We start from the raw sequence: 23988 nt of genomic DNA, 5'->3' as shown, positions 1-23988 counted from the left end.
AGGGAATACAAATAAGTACACAGTAAAGTTACAACAGAGGATATTTTGTATCTACCAGAATTCAAACATGCATGTTTTTCTACAAAAAATCCCATTTCTAAGAACCTAGGCAACAGAAATACTAACACATGTGAGAGTGCATGCATATCAACAAGTTAGAGAAGATGTTCAGCGTCAGGAGTATCAGCAGTATTATTTGAAACAGCAAAACAAATGAAGGTAGGAAGGGGAAGGGAGAAAGAAAATGCTAAGCAACTTATCTGTCCATCAAAAAAGAAATGGTTAAATTAACTTTGGAATACCTTTAATACAGATTATAATTTAATCATTTAAAACTGAACAGTTAAAGGTATGACAGAAATCATTTTCAATAACTTGTAAAATGAAAACAAAATATGTGTGGTATAATCCAAATATTTTTTTAAAAAACAGTGTGAGTTTGAGCATGTATTTGTTCATTTCATACACAGAAAAGTTAAAGGGTAAAAAACAAACCCTTGACAGAGTTATCTCTGAGGACAGTAAAACGGAACTGATGAGGGGTGAGGTGAGCTATTTAACTCTTTACCCTGTATATTTCAGAATTAATGTTTTACGACAGTGAATTTCTCATTGTAATTTTTAAAATAAAACACACCTTAATTTACTTTCCATTCACTTGGACTTCACTGCTATTCTTTTATACTTTAGTAGTTACAAGAAGAAGATGGTTACGTAAACTTATTGTAGAACTCTGCCAATTTAAACAACTGACTTAAATGTAGACCAGCCTCATAAGAACCTACACACAGATGTTTAAGGCAGCTTTATGCAACATTGCCAAGCCGGAAGCAACCAAGATGTCCTGTGGTGGATGAACTGCTAAATAAACTGAGATACATTTAGAAAATGAAATGTTATTCATCACTTAATAGAAATGAGTTATCAAGCCATAAAAACACATGCAGGAAATTTAAATGCATATTACTAAGTGAAAGGAACCAATCTAAAAAGGCTACACACTGTTTAATTCCAACTATAGGATATTCTGGAAAAGGCAAAACTATGGAGACAATAAAAAGCTCAGTACAGGAGCTGGGAAGGAGAGAGGAGTAACAGGCAGAGGACAGAGAATTTTTAGGGCAGTGAAACTACTCTGTATGACACTATAATGATGGGTACATGTTAGTATACATTTGTCCGAAGTATAAGAATGTATAATAGCACGAGTGAACCCTAATGAGAACTATAGACTTTGGATAATAATGATGGGTCAGTATAAATTCACCAATTATAACCATGTATCACCTTGGTGAGGGGTTTTGATAATGAGGGAGGCTATGCGTGTGTAGGGGCAGGGCATATGAGGAAACTCTCTGTACCTTCCCCTCAGTTTTAATGTGAACCTAAAACTACCCTTCAAAAAAAAGTCTATAAAAAATTAATATTTTAAAATGCAGACCAAATTTTAAAACTCTTTGAAACCATGAATAGCAAAAGTTCTACAAAATTTGTTTATGGTTGAATTTTTTAAATCTAGTGATACAGAATATTAGTGTTGTATAAATAATATTATCACAGTTTGAAAATAAATACATCTAATTAACGTTATCAAGCCGTATGGGCACCATTATCTGACTGCTAAGCAGTATTTCAAGTCACTACTAACCAAAACAGCCACATATTTATTATAAATGCTGTATTATGTGATAGAATTACTTAATTTAAGAAGTTAAAGGAGACCCTGAAATCTGTATATGGCTTAAAAGTGCTTTCCAAAAGGCTATGAAAAACATAATCAGTTTAAAATTCTCATTAAATAACATGATCTGGCTTTTAGAAGTGTAAAAGCACCCTATTTTGGATATACTAATTTTCAATCCATCATATTTTCTTAAAGATAATATGAAGACAAATTTGTTTTTTAAAAAGGACAGTTTTTTCCCTGTAATTATGTCTATTTTAAGGATGACATGTATACATTTATAAAGTCTGCCAATCTTGATCCATACTTTAACCAAAATTTCTGTAACATTTACTACATACCAGGTGCCACTCTAAGTGCTTTACAAATATGCGCCAGTTTAAACCTCATAACCCCCGATGAAGACACAGTTATTTACTCTTATTACTACCATTTTCAGATAAGGAAACTGTTCACAGAGAGGTAAGTAACCTATCGTAGCTCACCTAACTGGTAGTGGCAAAACAGGGATGCAGTCTAGGCCATCTAACACCAAAGCCCATGCTTTTTAACTACTATGTTATCATGCCTCTTCTGTTTTTCAAACTTTGTGCAATGACTTCTAGTTCTACCAAATATGTAATAAATGTACATTTCTACTGAGGATCTTGGTACCACAAATAGTTCAGAAAACAGTATACTTGTCCTTTCTCACTGGAGCTGTAGAAAACCTACATTTAAGATGGTAGTCTGATAACTATTACACTTATTGTTTTTAACAATTAAGGTAATTTTGAGGTCCAAATTTTGTTGGTTAAAATATTCATTTCTCAGGCATGTACCATCCAACTTGGTACAATATTATTCCTTTGTTTTTCATGTCATGGAAAAAGTACCGCACTTAGAGTCAACTTAAGGTTTCAGATTTGGACCTTCCTCTATAATATTGTAGAATTCCAATATAATTGTGAATATATTTAATTCTTCATGGTATATTATCAAACATTTAAATAGTTGTCTCTCCAAAAGCAGCAGAACATAGTAATATGGGATAGCAATAAATGGTAGTAGTTAATGGCTGGACTTTGAAGATAATTCTGGATTCTGACCCCTACTAATCTTACTCTTCCAATAAGAAATAATCTTTATGTACATATTTATTAACATAACACGAATTAGATAAAATTAGCTGAAAACACATAAAGCTAAAAACACCAAGGCACAGAGTTAAATGACTATTTTTTGCATCTAAATATCAATCAGTGATTTATATTAGAACATTCCTTCATCTCCTTATGGTTGAACTGGATGGAACCTAGTAACAATTACTCAACATTAGTATGTCAAAAACCTCTGTTCTTATTTTGAGGGTTTCAGTAATGATGTCAATGGTTAAATGGTAACTCTAAGTATTGTATAGTATGTATAAACCAATGACACCAAATAATAACATCTGATACCAAATGGCTTATGTTCTAGGAGTTAAAGATTCTCATAATAACAAAGTTACTTCGTGATATCAAAGAGTCAGAAGACATTTGTTCAGCTGCAGTAGAATTCAGTTCTCACAGTAAGTGCTTCTCAGAATCAAGCCCTTTGTGTTTCAGGTTTTTATCATCTGTTGTATGAAAGTCTTAGAGAGGTGCTATCACAAAAGCAGGCCGACCTCAGTACTTGGTCAATAGGGGAGGATGACTTCTAATAGGAAAGTAACAACAACAACAAAAAAATTCCTATAGCAATTTTTCCTATAAACATAAGACTTCTTACCACTAATTCATATGTTTATGCACTTTATTCAGTACAGTGCTAATAATAAGAGAGTATTCATTTCACTGAAAGGACAATCCATGTTTCCTTTATTTATTTCATGTAGTATCTTGAAAGAGTATAGTGCCTTTTGCTCAGTAAACATTAGTTGAATCAATCATTAATGATTAAAAAAGAGAAAAAAAAAACCATATATGCACCTTATTTAAACTTTCCATAGTAGCATATTACTTGACATTTTGGTCAAAAATGTACCTTTGTGTAAGGTACATATTTAAAATTTATGATTTCATTTTTATTTAAAATTTTAAATGATCACCAAGAAGAAAAGTGTTTCAATCTTTTATTTCTCCTCTCTGTTCATGGGAAATCAAGTTGTTCAGCCATGTATTCACTGCCCAGACAAAATAATGCCACGGGGCAGCTGCCTTAACCAGAGTTGAATTATTTAAAGGAAACTTAAAAGATAAAAATAGAAAACCTCCTGAGAAAAAGCCTTGCACACCAGGTTGTGGATCATTCTGGAAAGGCAGCATGCTTTAAACAGTGACAGGCAAAGAGACAAGACAAATCCACAAATTGCCCATATGGGAAAGCAAGGCTTACTAAGGGATAAAGAGGGAAGAGTTATAAGCTTGGGAAAGAGAGGACCTGAAGCAGGGCTATAGACTGTTTCATTACAAGTTTTCAGAAGCTGAAGACAGTCCTGAACACCAGGGTATCTATAAAAGCATGCTTTCTAAGTGTTTGTGCAGGGATTCATTGTGAACACAACAACAGATTTTCCTTGAACAAGAAATGAATTCTATTGTGTAAAGTTACTGAGATTTTTGTGGTTGTTTTTTGCAGCCACTGGACAACACTGACTACAAGGAATTGACTGACGACTAGAGGAATCTGAAACAGCTGGTCATTTCCATCTTCTTAGAACATTTTCTTCACTTCCTTCTGGACACCACTGTTTATACTATGTTCCTCTCCTACCTCACAGGTAGCTCTTTCTAGGTGTCACCGCTAGTTCATTTTCCAGCTCTCTAATCATTTAGAAGATCTAGGGATTCAGTTGTTGTGCCATGTCTCTTCTCTTTAAATGTTCTCTTCTTAGATGATCTCACTCCATGTCATGGCCTTAAGTATCCTCTACATTGTGAAAATTTCCAGGGAAGAGTCTGGATCCGTCCCCTAAACTCCAGACTACTTATCCAACTATCTACTCAATGTCTCCATTTAATAGGAATTTAAAATTTAACACGGCCAAACCAAAACTCTTGAGTCTCCCTCTGCCTTTAGATCTTTCCTTTTATATTCCTTCAGGTCTCAGTAAATAGCAAATCCACATTTCCAATTGCTCAGATGAAAACAAATAAACAAAAACACTGACCCCTCTAGAGACAGACATTTGGCATAATTTAAATTGCTCTATCCAAAAATATACCCAGAATTTGACATTATATTCTTTAGTGATACTACCCTGGTCCAAGTCACTGTGATTACAGGCATGTACGGCAATAGCCACATGGCACAAATGTGGTCACATTCTCAACATAGCATCCAGAGTAATAAATACTATTAAAACTGCCCCAAAAGGCCACAATATTCCTCTAATAAAAACTCTTCTATGGCATTCCATTTTATTCACTTTTATTAGTCAAAGTCCTTAAAATGGCTTATTAAGTCCCTATAGAATCTGGCTTCCCCATTGTCTTTTTTTTTTCAATTGAAGTACCATCAGTTACAATGTGTCAACTTCTGGTGCACAGCACAATGTCCCAGTCATGCATATACATACATATGTTTGTTTTCATATTTTTTCATTAAAGGTATTACAAGATACTGAACATAGCTTCCTGTGCTATACAGCAGAAACCTTTTTTAAAATCTATTTTTATATATAGTGGCTAACGTTTGTAAATCTCAAACTCCCAAATTTATCCCTTCCCACCCCCTTTCCCTGGTAACCATAAGATTGTTTACTAAGTCTGGGAGTCTGTTTCTGTTTTGTAGATGAGTCCAGAGTCTTTCTTTTTTTTTTTTTTTTTTAGACTCCACATATGAGTGCTATCATATGGTATCTTTCTTTTTCTTTCTGGCTTACTTCACTTAGAATGACGATCTCCAGGTCCACCCATGTTGCTGCAAATGGCATTATTTTATTCTTTTTTATAGCTGAGTAGTATTCCATTGTATAAATTTACCACAGCTTCTTTATCCAGTCATCTGTCCATGGACATTTAGGTTGCTTCCATGTCTTGGCTATTGTAAACAGTGCTGCTGTGAACACTGGGGTGCATGTATCTTTTCAAATTAGAGTTCCCTCTGGATATATACCCAGAAGTGGGATTGCTGGATTATAATGGTAAGTCTGTTTTTAGTTTTCTGAGGAATCTCCATATTGTTTTCCATAATGGCTGCACCAAACTACATTCCCACCAGCAGTTTTGACCTTCCCTTACATCCCTCTTAATGGTGCTCTTCCTGCTCCAGCTAGATTGTCCTCCTTGCTGTTCCCTGAAGGCAAGAATACTGGCGAAAATACTGGGCTGAAGAACACAGCAAAAGAGGAACCATGCCACCCACCACCTTTCTCTCCATCTCCCATTTCCTTAATCAGTAAGGATTTAGGAAATTTCAGTGGAGCAGGAATAAAGGCAGACAGATGCCAATTTGTGAATCTTATTATATTGCTATTCTTCCATTCCATTAGTGTGGCTTGGAAAACACTTGAAAATGAGATAAAGGAAAATGCTATCTTCTTCCAAGACTTATGAGCTCTGGAAAAGTAGCTTAGTTCAATTCAATAAGCATTACTGAGTGCCTACTTATGCTAAGACCTTGGGAAACAAATATGCCTGAGACTGAGATTATGTCGTTGAGGAGTTTACACCAAAAAGAGGGAAATAGTTGGGTAACAAACTTACTAAATGGATCGTTGGCACAGACCTATTTCAGAAAATTTTACCATAATGTAAGAAGTATAATAACTGTAGAAGCATTGTCTTATAATGACCCTTCACACTTCTCTAAACCACTTGCATATAGCCATGGACAAGAAGCTATAACTCATTCATAATCCTAATGATTTTTATGTCACTGGAAAGAAATATAGATACCTCTTGCAAAGATAAGGAAGGAAAGTGAATTTTCACATTAAAAAATAACCTATATCTGTACTTTTTTTCTCCAACCCACATCTGCTAACCTGCTGAAAATCTTTATCACTATAAAGCAGGATAACTCACATTTCTGCAAAGGGTCTTCCTCCTTCAGATCCATCCTACAGACTAGTCTCAACCATAGGATATTATTCAAGAATAAATAGCAACAGGGGAGGACACAGCTCAGTGGTAGAGCTGCATGCCTAGCATGTAGGAGGTCCTGGGTTCAATCCCCAGTACCTCCAGTGAAATACCAAAGAAATAAATAAATAAACCCAATTACTCACCCCTTGCAAAAAATGATGGCTGGATAGATAGATCCTTAGATAGATAGCCTTTCTGAATCTATTCAACTTTATTTTCCACTCCAATTCAAAATCTTTCCCAGGCTGTTCCCATCCAAGTAAACTGCAACCTCTTGACCATGCAAACCCCATCTATTTAAGACTGACCTTCAAGTTGTACGCCTTACAAAATGAAAAGTTTTCCAATTCCTAAAATCTATATTAATAGTCTTTTCTCTAGATCCTCCTCAGTTCTATAAAGCCTACCACATAGCACACTACATTTCCCCCTTTATTTAGAACCTAAAGTTTATCAGAACAGATGCCACATCATATACTACTTTCAATTCCCAAAATTGCTGAGAACAGGGTTAAGAGCACTGAAAAAATTCAAGGTTATATTTACTGATTATTTGACTAAAAATAAAAATTTACCTCTATATGTTAGGTTGTACATGGACTACTATCACACTTCAACATTTTAAAACATATCTAAATTTCTGATGCAGCAGGAATACCCCAAAAGACAATGTGTACCAATCTAAACTGTGCTATAAGCTGCTACCTTCTCCCAGATATTTGATAAGTATCTCTGGGAAATCTGGGAACTGATCTAGAAAGTTACAGGACATCAATTTAAATCAATTAAAAGACAGAGGGTAAATAAGGTTAAGAAATGTGATTATTAAGCCCCTAAATAAAAACAACAAAAGAAAAAGGGTTTATTCACACACGCAACAATTATTTACTCAATTTGCTCAATGCTAGAAATAGCTGTTAGATTCTGAGAATACAAAAATGAACAAGTCAGATATGACCCTTGACATACAGTCTGGACGAAGAGACAGAAAAAAAAAATGGAAAACTGATAAATGTTACGAGGACAGAAAAGAGGTGCTAAGGTAAGGAACCCTGGGGGAGTGGTACAGACCTACTTTAGAAAGACCAAATAGGAAAGGTTTCTTTACTGAAAGGATAACATTTAAACAAAGACTTAGAGTATGAAAAACACATAGCTATGAAAGGAGCAATGGGAACAACAGAAACAGAATATGCAAAAGATCCCAGGCAAGAAAAAACATGCAGGATTTGAAGAAATCAAAGAGGATCAATGTAAGGAAAAATGACAGAAGATGGAATGGAAGAACCAGACAGAAAGGCTTGTTCAGATCAAACTTTGTAAGTCCTGGTAAGGAGCCTGAATTTTATCTTAAGTGCAGTAAGTCACAAGAGTGTTTCAAGCAGGGAAGGAAATGATCCAATTTAGATTTTTTAATAAGATGGCTCACGCTGTCATCTGGACAAAAGGTGACAAGATAATTTGTAAATGACAGCACTGAGACTAGTTAGGAGACCCTTACATTACTCTGTACAAGAAATTACCTGGTTCTGACTAGGGAAGTAGCATACAGACAGAATGAAACAAAGACTCGAGATATAATTTGGAAGCAGAACAGACAGAAGACACTAAGGATCAATCCTAAATTTCAGCCTTGAGCAACATAGTCAATGATGGTGAGGGAGAGTTACACAGTTGTACAGATTTGATACGTGCCCGGCTTCAGTGGCCTGTAAGATATTTAGTGATGTAGAGGCAACTGGATGTGAGACACGAAGGAGAAGGAGAAGGAGAAATAGAAGAAGAAGAAGAAAATAGAAGAAAAGAAAGACTGGTATAACAAAGCAAGCCAGTTAAGACAAATATAAAATAAATCATCAATCTGAAATAAACGTTAATATGTAGGCATGACTGAAAATGCTGGAGTTTAAAGCAGACTTAAGATGATTTAGAAAAAGAAACATGATAAAGATGACAAAGAAAAGAAAAAGTAAAATTACAATGCAGGGTCAAGAACTAAAGATAGTTTTACCTTGCTTGAAGCCTACAGTTTTCCTTTTAAAATGCAAATATGAATTGTGTTTTATCTGAATTGTGTTTTATCATTTTATAAAATTTTCACATACATTATTTTATTTAAGTCTTACAACAAGACTTAAATCTGTGAGATAGTTGGGTATACTTACTACCATTTTATAAATGAATAAAATGTGGCTGTCTGAGGTTAGCTTGAAGTGGGAGGGGGGAACTGGGTCAAAAATGTGGTTTTTTGTTGTTCATTTACTGTTTTTTCCTGCTATATCTTCCAAATTCTTGATTTGTAGTTTACATTGATCATTATTTTCAGCAACTCTATTTGACAACATAAATTTAAATAACTTGAATAGAAAGTGCCCTTTACATAGTAATACTATTTTTGAATTTCTGGAGTTTGGATAATATATAAAGCTTTAAGCAACTTGCCATAGAAACTGCAGCAATGCCTGAGACTTTTCATCAGAATACAAACTTCATTTGATACTATCACTCCAGAAAGCCCCTTGGGAAATAATGGCTTTTGGATTCTGCAAGTCAGCGTGACATGGCATGCAAAATTGCATCTTATGCTGAGCCAACCAGGAAAATATATGTCATCACTATGTGACATTCAGAATTTCATCTGGAAACTATAATCTTGCTCTGACTGCTAAACGGAGGGGGAAAAGACTGCATACAAAACAGTTTGGTTGAATTTTTGCTGAATTCTTGCCAGTTTGTGTAAAAACTCTATATTTGAAAGAATTTATTTCCAGAGAAGAACTCTATATTCGAAAACCTTTCTACGTACTTATTAACAACACCATGTGTTCTCAAAGAACTTTAAAATTAACTGACATGTTTTAAATTGTATGTAATGATAACTCAAATTAATGAATCTCCAGAAGAAATTGTTTATAATAAAACAAAGTTGCAAAATTAATAAACTGTATAAAGCAGAACTGTCTTTTCAAAACTGTATATAACAAAAACACCTCTTAATTCCTTTCCCCCAGCTGAATAAACTCTAGGTTAAGAAACAAATGAAAACATGTTGTAAAGTCTGTAATCCCATGTCTTTCTCTTCTAAACTACTTTTCATCCTGCACTCCATTCATGTGTGCATTACCTTCATAATTCATTTACCTTATTCCTATCAAAACAGAAATGTGTGAATGTGATTTAGTCTAAGTGTAATATAATCAACATTTTGTGTTTTCAAGCTGTTCTGACTGACGGTAAAGTGAAAAGTTAGCAGACATAATTGGAAAAGCTGATTGACTCTCAAAAATTATCCCCAGAGGTCATGTTTCTGTTATCCCTACATTTTCATTCCCCTGAACACAGAGGTAGACACGTGACCCAACCTGGGCTGCCACCGGGCCAATCATAACTAACCTCCTTGGCCACAGTGATTGTCCAAGATGTGTGCACATGAGCCAAAAAGGCCAAATAAAATCTTCTTCAGGTATGTTTTCAACAGACACTGGAACAGATCCCTTTCTCTCTGATCAGAGAGACTTAAGTAAGTGAGTCCAGAGGTATCACAGCCACATACACTGCTAAGTCAAGAAAAATATAGTCATTAAGAGAAAGATAAGCCAAGATTTTAAAAGACAGAATCCTAATGGAATGAAATCTCTAAGTCATCCCAAAGAAAAGATTTATATTTGCTTTTCTTACCATTTGGTTATGAGATAACCAATAAATAATCTGTTTTTTTAAAACTAAAAACCACTTGAATATAGTTTTTCTCTTCTTATCAGAGAGCCCTTCCTAATTTAGAATTGTGTCTTCTCTAGTAAAGGAATCATCTATTAATTAGGGGAAAACCAGGCAACATGTTAGTAGCTAAACCTACCCAGTCCATGTAATATCATTACACAGCCGGCACAGGCTCCAAAACACCACAGAATGCTGTCAGCATAACATGGGGCTTACCTCCTTAATAGCTATTCAACTTCACTCCCTGCCTAGCTCACCTGGCTCTCCCTCCTTCCATTCCCACATTTACTGGTCATTATCTCAATGATTTTCTGCCTGGGCCTGTGTATTTGGGGATGCTATTGATTTTTTAACTCCTCTAATCTTTTTTTCCACTCCATAAGATTTCTTGAACTACATTAGCCAATAATTCTCTCAGTTTAACTTGGCTCCTTGGGACCCTCCCACCTGGACCTCATATGACAGACTTTCTCTAGATTATCCTAAACTTCCAGGTAATTGCGTCCCAATATAGCAATGTCCTCCAAAAATGTGGTGCACAAACCACAAGACCATCCACTGAGCTGTAGGGGACAAATATGAGAAAAATATGTATTCCTATTTACTTTTATCTAAAAATGAAAAAGACACACAGTTAATGTTTAGTAAAGTAGACTCACATTGAGGTCCTTCTCCATGTCAGAAGGCCACTCAAAACACTACGCTAAATATACTGAAGGAAGAGCAGACATTCAGTAATAGGAAGGAACTGGCAGGGATCCTTCACTCTTCAGTTTTCAGTTAACTGTGGCATATTACAATTTACACATACACAGTTAATCAAATTTATAAGTTTTATTATCTACATTTAACCAAATTGTATTACCTACATATAAGTAAATGAATCCTTATAATTTGGATACATACTTTTAAAAGATTCCTGTAAAATACACACACCCAAACATATGGATTAAAGAGACCACTAATTTAAAAACAAGAAAATAAAGATGCCACTAATTTTTTTTAAAAACAGGCAACGTCTTTCCATTAATTTGGAAGAATACCTTATCGATATAAGAAAGATAGAAACACACTAGCCTGATGTTGATAAGATCTTTGCAAAATGGCTAAGAATGAAAAGTGTCCTGAGTACATCAATGATGCCTCTTCTCCTCTTGAATCTGTATATCTCAGTGAGGTGGCTGTCAGTTATGTCAGCCACTAAAATCAATTACTGAAATAAACTGAATTAAGAACTAAATCTTTAGGTTGTTATAACAAAGCATTAAACTTTATTTTTAAAAATGAAGTATAATTTTACTCTCACTGTTAATATGGTTAACGTATTATTATAATTCAATCAGAATAGTAAGATTTAAATGTTAAAGTTAACATTTTCTTGAATGCTTTATAATGTATTAATATAGTGATACACATATATAATGCATAAATCAATAAATGATATACCACAGAAGCTGGCTCAAAATTTTTCACTGATAAGAAAGTACTAAGAAAAAAGTTTGATGACTACTACTCTAAAGATAAACTACTTTCAAACAGTTTGTTTCCTCTGTACTTGTTTTAATTCATTCTTTTACTATTTAGTAATGCTTTTAACAAAATGTGAGCCTGCCTCAGCTGTGTTCAAGGAAACCAAAAACAGTGGTTTGGTTTGGTTTTTTCTACTTAGTTTTGTTTTAATCCAAGCTTCGACCAAGAAATTTAAAAGGGGAAGGAGTAAAGAGGTGAGGACAGTAATCACAGTAAAATAACTCCAAATGATGTAGAATTTAAAAGTAACTTCTCAAAATTAAAATAATTTACCTTCTTCTAAAGACATTGCCTCTGACAAAATTCAGTGGAGGCTACAGTCTACCTTCAGAGTAAAAGTGAGAGTAAAATTTGAACATATTAAAAGAAACCATACATAAACAAATCTCCTTTACTGTCCTAGAGAAGTAAAAAAAAAAAAAATGAGTCAAGGAGCTAATGGAACAAGTATTTTGTTTAATTAAATACGAAATAGTAACTGGTCTAATTCTCGAAAATTGAGGTTTCAAGAAGAAAAGACTATGTGCATGTAATACAAACTGTAGTACATTTTAAAATAAAAATCAATAAATGTAGTTTGCTTAACAAACTGAATACATTCTTGGAATTAATTGGCAAACACTAACTATAAGCATTCTGCTGGACACAGGAAGAGACATACTAAAAAAGTACAAATGACGTTTCTTCCTGAGCTGATGATTTCCTTGAGGAGTCCTCATATGAACACTAGCAATGAAAGAAATTCACTTATGTAGTAGAACCAAGTGAGCAATGCAATTATCAAACATGTCTATAAAAGGTCATCATCAAGTGATCAAGGGATGTTTTGTGAAACATAAAAAAAAATCAAAGTATGAAGAAACTGTAGTTGATAGCTGCAATCATCTAGACTCTGGCTGATATGTCAAATGATCATCTGGCATCTACTGAATCCTTTAGGAAACTAAGCTTAGAAATGGTAGGGGGAGGAAAGTGGGAAGGGACAGACTGGGAGTTCGAAATTTGTAGATACTGACAGACAAATGTAGAATAGATAAACAAGATTATTCTGTACAGCACAGGGAAATATACACAAGATCTTGTGGTAGCTCACAGAGAAAAAGAATGCAACAATGAATATATGTATGATCACGTATAACTGAATAATTGTGCTCTACATTGGAAATTGACACACTGTAAACTGACTATAACTCAATACAAAAAAAGGTATCTGATTATAAATTATGTTCATTGCCCAGAATAGTAGAGAAACAATTTACAATTGGAATATTAAGTATCATTTTAAACTCTGCAGGCTGCTAATACTTTTTCCCATAAATTTTAGGTTTAGAAATAAAAGTAATTTTTCTTACAAAGTAAAAAAAGAAAAAGAACCATTTAATAAATCTATATTTTCATTAAATTCTGACTAGTATATGAATATTTTCAATTTATTTTAAATATATTTTATTAAATAAATTTCATTTTATTTTAAAGCTTTTTCTAGTCTATAAAAGGAAAATATTTTTAAACCACATTTTTTTATCCCTGAAAGAATAAAATCAATTACATATTATGCATTAGTGTGTACTCATGCTTTAATATTTTCTAATGAAATTAAATATGTAATTAAACAGAAAGGAATGGAATTTTATAACCTACTTGATTAAAGTGAGCAACTTCTAATATACATAAATCCACAAAAAATATATTCCATGTACATTAACACTAATTCTATATTGTAATTACAAACATATCTGCTCAATATTCAAGCTTAATCAAATTAAGGATGGCTTAACCATTTTTAGATGAGTAACTATACTAGTGTGATCCATTTTACTTATACTTTACAATTCTTAAAAAAAATTAGAACCCAAAAATACATCAGTGCCTTCAGGAGAAACTATTACTAACAAAAACTGGAAATCTCCCTCCTTAAAACCATCCTATAAGTTATACTGCCTGTGGAGAGAATGATTTTTTTTTAAGGCTCAAAGGAATTTCAAACTTGGTGTAATATATTAAACTTAAAAAAAAAAAGGTCAAGTGTAATGTCATCTCTTATTTTCTTAGAAGGAACATACTCCTTGTATGTGAAAAACAAGGGGCTTGCCTTGAAAAAATTATACATTTCCTAATCTCTTATAGTCTCTGAAACAGTGCAAGGAAAGTTATACTTAGTCTCCATAAATATTTGTTTGTGAAGAGAAAATCAACTAAATTGGCTTATAATGGTACATACTCTTTATCTTCTTACCTCTTTCTCAGAGGAAGTGACAATTCGCTGTTAAATCCTACATCTGTTTTTAAGACCTGTGATCTCACTGTATAAATTATTCCCAACTTTACCGTATCTCCAATTTTTTCTTCTCTCCTCTTTACCTCACTACAACTATTGACCGACCTACCCAAGTTTCTCAAGAGTCAAAACTCCTGAAAGAGTTGTGTACAGACAGAGGCTGGTTTCTACATGCTCAATCCCCATTCATTCCCTAACGACTAAAGCTCCTCTGGCCAACTGATGTTGGCCAATTAAAGTTTTTCAGTCTCATTTTTCTTGATGACTACAGCACACCACGCAGTCACACCCTCTTCCTACAACTCTTTTCAATTATGTTATCTTAGACGTTCCTTTGTTGCCTGCTTTCCAGAATGATGTTTCTCAGTCTCCTCCACTGGCTCCTACTCCTTACTCTTTAATGAGAAAGTAACTCAGAATTGGATTTGGGGCCTTCTTCTTATCTTGCAGTGTAAGGCCTCCCTGAGAGATCATGCCCTTGGAGAGGCTTTGACTATGATCCACAGGTTGATGACTCCCAAACCTGTATCTCTCACTGTGAAAAATCTAAGCCATATCTCAGACATGAAAAGACTTTTACCAGCTTTGACTTCTGATAGCCCCAATAAAAGGAGAACATTTATTTTCTGTCTTCCAAAACTCAGCTTGTGACGTTCCATTTTAAGTTATTGTGGCACAGACTGTTAAATAACCACTAATATATATTCTCCCCCTTCTTTGTTAGAACCCACACATTCTAGCCAGGCATGTGCCTCAAAGAATACAGACTGCAATCCTGAGATCCCTGTGCAGCTAGATACAATCATGTGACTAACTTGTGGCCCAGAGAAATGGAGCAAAAGTGGAGTATACAACTTCTGTTTAATTTTTAAAGAGATAAAAGACTCCTGTTTACTCACTTCTGCTCACTGAAATGCAGATATGATAAACTACTGAAACATCCACTGTGGACCAGAAGGCCTTGCATCACAGGCTACCCATAGTGGAAGAGAAAGTACCTCATCTTGGAGAAACTTAACACCTCTGGGTGTCTACTCGAAGCTTTCACATGAGAGGCAAAATTTGATCTTGTTTAAACCAAAGGTTGAACAAGGGTTTTCTGATATTTTCAGCCAAACTTAACACAATCTTAAGATCATAGCTAAATTACTGAACTCTTGCTTAATTTAAAAATACTATGTTTTGAAATGAGGTCAGAAAAAAATAATTAGAAATATTCTACATAATAGCCCAAGTTCATTGTCAAAAGATTCTTTTAAAAAAAAAAATCTGAAACCTTTCACTATCTATAATACAAAGTGCTTTAAAAAATTCAGGATTTTTCATATTTAATTCTTTTTATTTTATTTTATTTTTTTAAACATTTTTTATTGAGTTACAGTCATTTTACAATGTTGGGTCAAATTCCAGTGTAGAGCACAATTTTTCAGTTATACATGGCATATTTAATTCTCTTTGAAAACCAAATAAAACAGAATTTCCGTATACCTGACAAAAATTTTAAACATCTGAAACATCATAAATTTTAAATTTTATTAGAAGCATCAATGACTCTGGGATATATTTAAGGACGTGTAAGCTGTGTGAGCTCTGGGAATCATTCCATTCTCATGCAAGAAAAAGTATGTCAGTAGTAGTAGCTCACTTTGGAGTTTCACCCAGGAGTTACGCCACTGAAGTGACACCCAATTAAAGGCAGAAGGAACCTCCTTGATCATCACAGAGGTTAGGTGTTTCCCACTATACCTACATTGGTAGCTCTGATGCAAAATTCTTCACCATCTTAGTCCTATGGAACTGGGCTGAAAACTTAAAATATTCCTTTGATACAAAAAAAGACACTAAGAGGTTAGCTGATTATGTATTAGGTTTTAGCGGGGAAATTTTACATAGACCTTATTTTTAGGGTTGGTTATGTGATTAAGGAATAAAAGAGACAACTAATAATCACACAATGACTACTGTAACCTGGGACTTTCATTTCTAAAAAGTCTCATTAAATATTTTTTAAGCTTGGGTAAGTTGCTTGACCTCTTGATGATTCAATCTCCTTGATTATAAAATGAAAGGTTAGATGATTTATTCCTAAATATACATACAATCCCATATGATTTTTCTACAGGTATCCACATGCCTTACTCCCTCACTTGCTTCAAGTATCTGGTCAAATATCAACTTTCAGTGATGCCTACTGTAATTACCCTAATTTTCACCCCACAGTTCACTAAAGCTTTGTACATTTTTTCCCTTTTATTCTCTTTGTGCCTCATTTTGGCCAGTTTCTATCACTACGTCTTCAATTTCATTGATTTGTTCTTCTGCAATGTCTACTCTCCTGCTAATTCCACCTAGTGAGTTTCTCATTTCAGATACTATATTTTTCATCTCTAGATTTGGGCTCAGTTCTTTTCTATACCCTCCATTTCTCTCTGAAATGTATTCATATTTTCTTAAACACCTGGATGTAGTTATAATACCTATTTTAACGCACAGGCATTTAATGTACCTGCCAATTCTATCATCTGTGTTATTTCTCAGTTTATTTCTATTGGCTAGTTTCCCTCCTGGTCAAAGTTGCCTGTTTCTTTGCATCTCTAATAGTTTTTGATTCAATACTTGACACTGTGATTTTTAAGTTGTTACCTGTCTGGATCTTACTGTATTCCTCTTAACAGCACTGGGCTTCGTTTTACCAGCAGTGGAATAACTCCTTGTTCTGGTTTCTTCAGAGAGGCATTTTAAAGCTTATTTAAGATGGGTCTAGTATAGGCTTTCCTATGGATAATTTAGCTCCACTCTTGAGGCACAGCCTTTTTGGGGTCTCTATTCAATTTCCCAAATGATCAACGGAAATTGTGAACTATGCATAGTAGGAACCTGAATGCCTTCCAGTCCTGTGTGAGCTCTGGGGATCATTCAGACCTGGGTATCATTCCTTGGTCATCCTATGTGTGCACATCTCACTATTTGGCAAATACTCAAGGATAAATCCACTGCTGATTTATGAAGCTCTTTTGCTACACAGTTTTCTCTCTCTGGATCTCTGTCCTGTAATTTCCAGCTATTGCTGCCTCCTTTTACTTTGATCCCTTTGCTTCCCTAAACCTCAACTCAGCAATACAGCTGCGTTCAGCTTGATATATCCCACCCTGTTCCGCAGACTGGAATGCGCCTTCAGCTAAAAAGCCTGGGCAACCCTAAGGTTCAACTAATTGGTTTCCCTTCTATGAGGGATCATAGTCCTGCACTGCCTATTGTCTGATGTTTAGAAACTTTTTTTGTTCTCTCATATGTTTTGACCAGTTTATTAGTTATTTACAACAGGAATATAAATCTAGTCCCTGTTACTCCATCACAGGCAGAAGCTGAAGCTCTACAATTTTAATTAACAGCAGTATCTACTAAAATTTACATCATTAATTATCACATCTTCATTATTATCTCGGTAGCATTTAAAGAGTCAAATTAAAATGCCTTCTGTTATTTTAACTGTGTACTCACAGTGCTTTTAGACGAGACGTAATACATAAACATCTAAGATAAAAATGGCTCATATTTTTAAAAAAGCCATCATTTATGAAGTATCCTGCTTTTTAAAGTTTTCATCTCCATTACAGACATTTTCATCAAGAGTTCCAAATTAATGTTCATAACATTTCCAAAACATAGGGTAAACAGATGTCATAGCTTTTAGTGGTTTCCTTGTCTTAAAGAAAATACAGATTCTCTAGAAGATTATTTAGAATTCTGTGATAATATATTATCTTCATGTGAAACATGCTTTTATTCTGGCTTGGCCTGCCCTGCGTGCCTATATCACTCAAATTGTGCTGTTCTGCTGTCAACACATTTTCAGCCATCAAGCACATGTTCCCCCTGCAACCAGCTACTTAAAACTGCTTAATTGAGATTGGAAGAGGATGTCTGCTTCTTATTGAAAAAAAGGAAAATCAAGCCCAGTGCAGTATCACAAACCCTGGTCTTCCTGTGCCAAAAATACTATATAACACAGGGATGAACATAACATCTTTGGACCTTAGGTTGAGGATATAAAACTACAAGATTATTTTAATAAGAATTCAGGGATAAATTAACACATTTTTCCACTGTGAAATTCAGTTTAAAAATTAAAATATGCATTTCACAAGAATGTGAATGCACATCCTCTTCAACATACCGTGGGGTTACATCCTGATAAACCCACTGTAAGTTGAAAATATCTTGAGTTGAAAATGAATTTAATATGCCTAACCTACTGAACTTCATATCTTAGCCTAGGCTACCTTAAATGTGCTCAGAACACTTACATTAGCCTACAATTGGGCAAAATTGTCTAATGCAAAGTCTATTTTAAACTAAAGTATTGAACAGCTCATGTAACTTATTGAATACTGTACTGAGGGTGAAACCGAGAATGGCTGTATGGGGATAGAATGGCTTTGGGTGTTATCAGCTGTTTACCCTCGTGACTGCATGGCTGACTGAAAGCTGTAGCACACTGCCCCTGCCCAGCATCACCAGAGTATCCTACTGCTATTATTGGCCCCTGAAAAGATCAAATATAAAATTTAAAGTATGGCTTCTACTGAATCCATACTGCTTTAACACCATCATGAAGTTGAAAAACCAGAAGTCAAATTACCGTGGGCCAGGGACTGTCTGTATACTTAATACAACCAAACTGTACATTTAAAAAGGTTAAGATGGTAAAAGTACAAGAAAAACAACAAGAAACATGATATGTAAGAAGCTATGAATACCTTACCAAATTCATTACAGCTTATTATTAGACGTTAAAGAGAAAAACACTATTTCAAATGAAATCATACAATTTTTTAAATTACATTAATAGGAAATTTAAAACATTGTTTTATGGAAGAATATTTATGTTTTATATTTGCATAGATGTTCTAGCTAAGAAAGTAAAAGAGGAGGAGGAAAGAAGATTGAGGTATTCTGCATTTGCAAGAATTCACTTTAAGAGGGAACTATCAGGAGACGATTCTCCATGGGTCTCTTGTGCTTTTGCACGTCTTACAAGTAGAGGCAGTGAGTGCCTTTGTTCCCAAAGGTGTTTTTAAGGATATCTGTACAGTGTACAGCCTCAGAAGACAGAGACATTGTCTTTTTTCTGAGCAGGTTTGCTTATAGTCTTGCTAGGTATACACAGGGCTTCCCACGAGAGAAAACAGCAGGCATGCTTTCTACCCATTATTAAAGGTTCAGGTTCCCTACATTGAGGGTTCTGCTGCTACAACATAATCCACTGTATACAGGTATCCCCTGGCCCTCTTTGTGCCACCCTGTGGGAATTAGGCGTAGGGCAAGGACATAAGAAAATGCTAACACTCTGGTAATTGCTAATGCCATAGATAATAAAGTCTTTTGTCTCCATTCCAGGAGCCTCATGTCTTTGGCAAACATTGATGAAACTGTACCCTGGATAACATGATAACTTGTCAGCTTAGAGGTAGGGTGAAATTACAGACCCTTTAGAGTTCTTGACACATACCTGTTACTGTTTTTGTTTTTATAGGGCTGCTGGCATATTCAGAGGCCTGATAAGACTGTTGCTTTGCCAGGGGTGCACTTCCAACAGACACGTCATCCTCCTTCCTTCTGCTAATTGGCATAACAAGAGGAACAGCTATCACAGGCTGCTGGAAGAGCCAAATGAAAAAGTAAATTATTTACTATTTCTAAAGCAGAGAAGGTTAAACACAGCATCCCTGCGGGAAGTCCTTCACATGTTGGGGTTGAGGTTTCATTATTTATTATTATTTTTTAAACTAATAATCACCATAATCCCCACCACCCCAGAGATAATAATCATTAGCATTTTGATACATTTCCTCTCAATGTTTATCTTTTTTTTTCCCCCAATGGCTTACATCACTATGTTAGTTTCAGATACACAATATAGTGATTTGATACTTCTATACATTACAAAATGATCACCATCATATGTTGGGTTACCATCTGTCACCATACAAAGATATTACAATATAATTGATTATATACCCCATGTTGTACATGGGGCTCTTTTACTTTAAACAAATTAATCAATCTTTGCCACCTACCCTCTTTGTCTCTTTCACACACACTCACACAAGGACACTTAATTTCAATTTTAAATTATAACTCTGTTCAAAACCCAAGAGAGCTTGGAAATAATTAAAATTTAATATAAATTTTAATAAGAAGTATAAAGATAATATGGTAAGGATAAATCAAGACTAAAATTAACTTTGAAAATTAGGGTTATTAGAAAATGAAAAGTTATAAAATGATATTTTAGGGACATACTTCTGTAAAGTGTTTATGCACATGTTAATGCGGACAGTCCAATTTTTTTTAAGAATTGCTGAGAATCTCTATATTTTGTCTGACAAGGTGATATTCACAGCATATTTAGAAAGAATAGAAAAATATCTATAGTTAGGGAAAGCTGGAAAACATTATGATCCTATATTGAATGCATGAGTCCTGAGCTGGACAATAACGCAGCTGTTTCATCTTTATTCACTGAAATAAAGTCTGATGTTACTGCTGATGACGCCCAACACAATCTTGTCAGATTTTTGGCAAAAAAAATTAAAAAAGTATTTTAAGTTTGCTGCAGGATCAAAGATCAATGTTGAACTGGGTGGAAAACAATCATCTAATGTTGGGTTTTAGCCACAAACTGAGAAGGAAATTGCAGCTTGGGAAACAACAGATGATAACTGTGACACAGCTGCATCAGATGGTGAATCTGGAGGGGGCTGGTCAGGCTGCAGTGCAGTCTAATGTTACCCTCAACACTACAGCATCCACACTTTCATAAGCCTCACCCAACTTATGAGTCTTATTTAATATCATTTAAATTGTGAATAAATATTTCAATGAGAACATATGTACATTATATAACAGTATAATATATTCAACCAACATATGACTTAGAGGAAAAAAAAAAGCCAGATTATTTTGCAAGTTGTTATTTAGGCTGAGTAAAAGGACAAGAAAAAGGATAATGAGAATATGAAAAGATTGTACTGTGAGAACCACTACAATGTAGAACACCTGCTTTCATGTTATGTAAATATTTAGTCAAGCTGACAATATTTCTACAACTCTAAATAAGAAATAGCATTTAAAACCTAAATGAGAAATGCTGAGCATAATTTAAACTTCCTCATCTATGAAAGTTAACAGGATGGAGATGTCTACTGGAAAAATCCTTTATGCTCTAATATTTAGTGATTCTATAATGCCTTGGGTTTCTTGGCCATCATTTATAAACTCAGAATATGATGAAGCACTCTAAGAAATTAGAACAAATTTGAGGGTCAAAATTAATATATAATAAATCATCAGAGAAAATTATATTTTCCCAAAACCACCCTATATATTACATGTCACATATTATATATTTCATATTATATATAGTATACATGCTACATATATAGTATGTGTATATAAGTAAATACAGGTGTAAAAATTAAAGGATTGTATCAGTATCATAATAGTGACTGACTCTGGGAGGAACGGGTGGTCAGTTAGCAATCAGAGGGGATTTTAGCTTTACTTGTAATATTTTATTCATCTCTTTTAAAAATAAGCAAATATGATAAATTGCCAGTAATTATTGTTATAATAGAATATGTATGTTTTATTCTTTATAATTTTCTGTATTTTTACACTTATTAAATTTAATAATATAGGAAAATTTTATAGGAAGAAGGACGAAAGGCTTCTTAGGTATTTTGGAACCATGGATATTGATGGGGCAAGGAAAAGGCAGAGCCAGGGCTAAAATACCACTGAAATTTGGGGGAATATCCAGTACCAAAAGGTAGAAGCATGTAAACAGAGCAATGAGAGGTTGCTAAAAATAAATGGCACTGCTTTTGTTTTGACTGGGGTAGTCGTATTTCCAGAAGAGTGGTAAGAGTCACTCATCTTATTCTTTACCCAGTATCTTTTCATGCCTGACATGCAGCACTTACATTAGCAATCATTCAGCAAATATTTATGGAGGGTCTCTGTTGGACACCATTATAAGTATTTAGAATACAGCTGTGTAGGACACATGTAAGATCCTTGCTCCCTTGGTTTTTATCTTGGTATCCACGTGGGAGAAAGGGCTGGAACCAATCTCCTGTGGATACCGAGGAAGGACTGTGCTAAGAATGGCATTACTGTATTCCTTCATACTCTCCAATGCACTAACTGCTTCTAGAGGGAGGAATGGTCTCAACCATGATTTTATTTGTGTAGCCCCATATCTAACATACTACATTGTATTCTGCAACTGTTTGATAAAAGGAAGCATGAAGTGGGAAAAGGATGGCAGAAGTCTCAAATGACATTAGGACAAAGAAAAAAAGCCTTTAACAGATGCTCCTTGAGGAGCGGAGTTATACTTTAGTTAATTTATTATATTCTTATATAATTATGCATTTTCTCCCATCAACTAGCTTTAAGTTACCTCAGGAAAAAAAATACAAAGCTATTTCAGGTAGAATATTGTAAAACTGCATTTGAGTCAATGGGAAAATGCAATCCAATACTGCATAAATTTGGCCTCAAAAATTCTTGGCTCTAGAATATACCAGATGTGACAGTAGGTAAGTAAAGCTCAATAAGCATAAGTATCTTATCTTTAAAATGGGAATAATAAAATGTCAGAATTATATTTGTATCGTGATGTGGAAAATTACATATAAGTATCCTAGAGACTATAATTGGCTACTCTTTACTCTGTAATTTATACCCCCTTAATCAAACATATACCCCAGGTCATCTGCACCAACCATCCCAGTACCAGGATTAGACACACTCAGTGCATGTTTGTTGAATAAACATAAATATGAAGAAATGTAGAGATAATAAAGTGAAAACAAGTCTTATGTATCAGGCACTCTAAGAATAAACATGTACGCACTTTGAGGGAAAACAGGCCAGTAATCTAGTCTCTCTAAAGTATCTGCTTTACGAGCAATTATACAGCAAGTCCCTTTAAAAATTAATTCAACTCAACTCTGAGCTGTAATTTCTTGTAAAGAAATTAAAGAATTTTTTAAAGGGGTACAGCAGGGGTCATAAGAATCCTGATACATCCATAAGTAAAATCAATAGAAGAAATACCTAACTCTGATAAGTGAGGAAAAAAGAGTCACTCATTGAGAATTATGAAGAGTTTCTCACCTGTGGCATATGTTTGCTGGTTCGTTTCTGAGGTTGATAAATGAGCCAAGTGTATAAGATAGGGTCAATATTAACTGCTAGTCCTTGTACACTACAAAGAAGCACAGCACCTAAAAAAACAAGGTTTGAAAACTGTTACAATTCCTCCTAAAAATAATAAGCTGAATATCACTTCACATCAATTACAGTAGGATAGGTACAATAAAAAGACAAACAGTAATAAGTTGCCAAGGATGTGGAGGAATTCAACCTTCACACATTGCTGGTAGAAACTAAAATTGTGCAAATTCTCAAAAAGCAAAACAGACAGTTACAACATGACCCAGCAACTCTATTCCTAGGTATATACCAAGAGAGCTGTAATCATGCCCATGCAAAAACTTGCATACAAATTTTTACAGCAGTATTATTCACAATAGTCACAAAGTGGGAACAACATCAATGCCCATGAATTGCTGAATGGATAAACAAAATGTGGCATAGTCATGAAACGGAAGAAAATTATTTATCCATGAGAAGGAATGAAGCACCAATACATG

General features: G+C 34.4%; 1 protein-coding gene across 10 annotated transcripts in view; it reads right to left on the bottom strand.

Moving 5' to 3' along the window:
• Nucleotides 1-23988, bottom strand: part of VPS13B (vacuolar protein sorting 13 homolog B) — a 627348-nt gene that overhangs the window by 365729 nt on the left and 237631 nt on the right. For 9 of the 10 annotated variants that reach the window (XR_006725148.2, XM_045517215.2, XM_074352636.1 and 6 more), the window contains exons 20-21: nt 23450-23559; nt 19773-19920 (exon numbers count right to left, since the gene is read on the bottom strand). Coding sequence is in view for 9 of the 10 variants with exons in the window: in XM_045517215.2 (XP_045373171.2) it covers nt 19773-19920; nt 23450-23559 (258 nt within the window). In the remaining variant the exon portion in view is untranslated. The remainder of the gene's footprint in view (nt 1-19772; nt 19921-23449; nt 23560-23988) is intronic. The other variant, XM_074352632.1, reaches the window with a different exon arrangement.

The sequence above is a fragment of the Camelus bactrianus genome, chromosome 25 (genome assembly GCF_048773025.1).
Source record: "Camelus bactrianus isolate YW-2024 breed Bactrian camel chromosome 25, ASM4877302v1, whole genome shotgun sequence".
Classification (NCBI taxonomy): Eukaryota; Metazoa; Chordata; class Mammalia; order Artiodactyla; family Camelidae; genus Camelus; species Camelus bactrianus.
The sequence above is the reverse complement of the archived record's forward strand: the minus strand, read 5'-3'. Positions and strand labels throughout refer to the sequence as shown.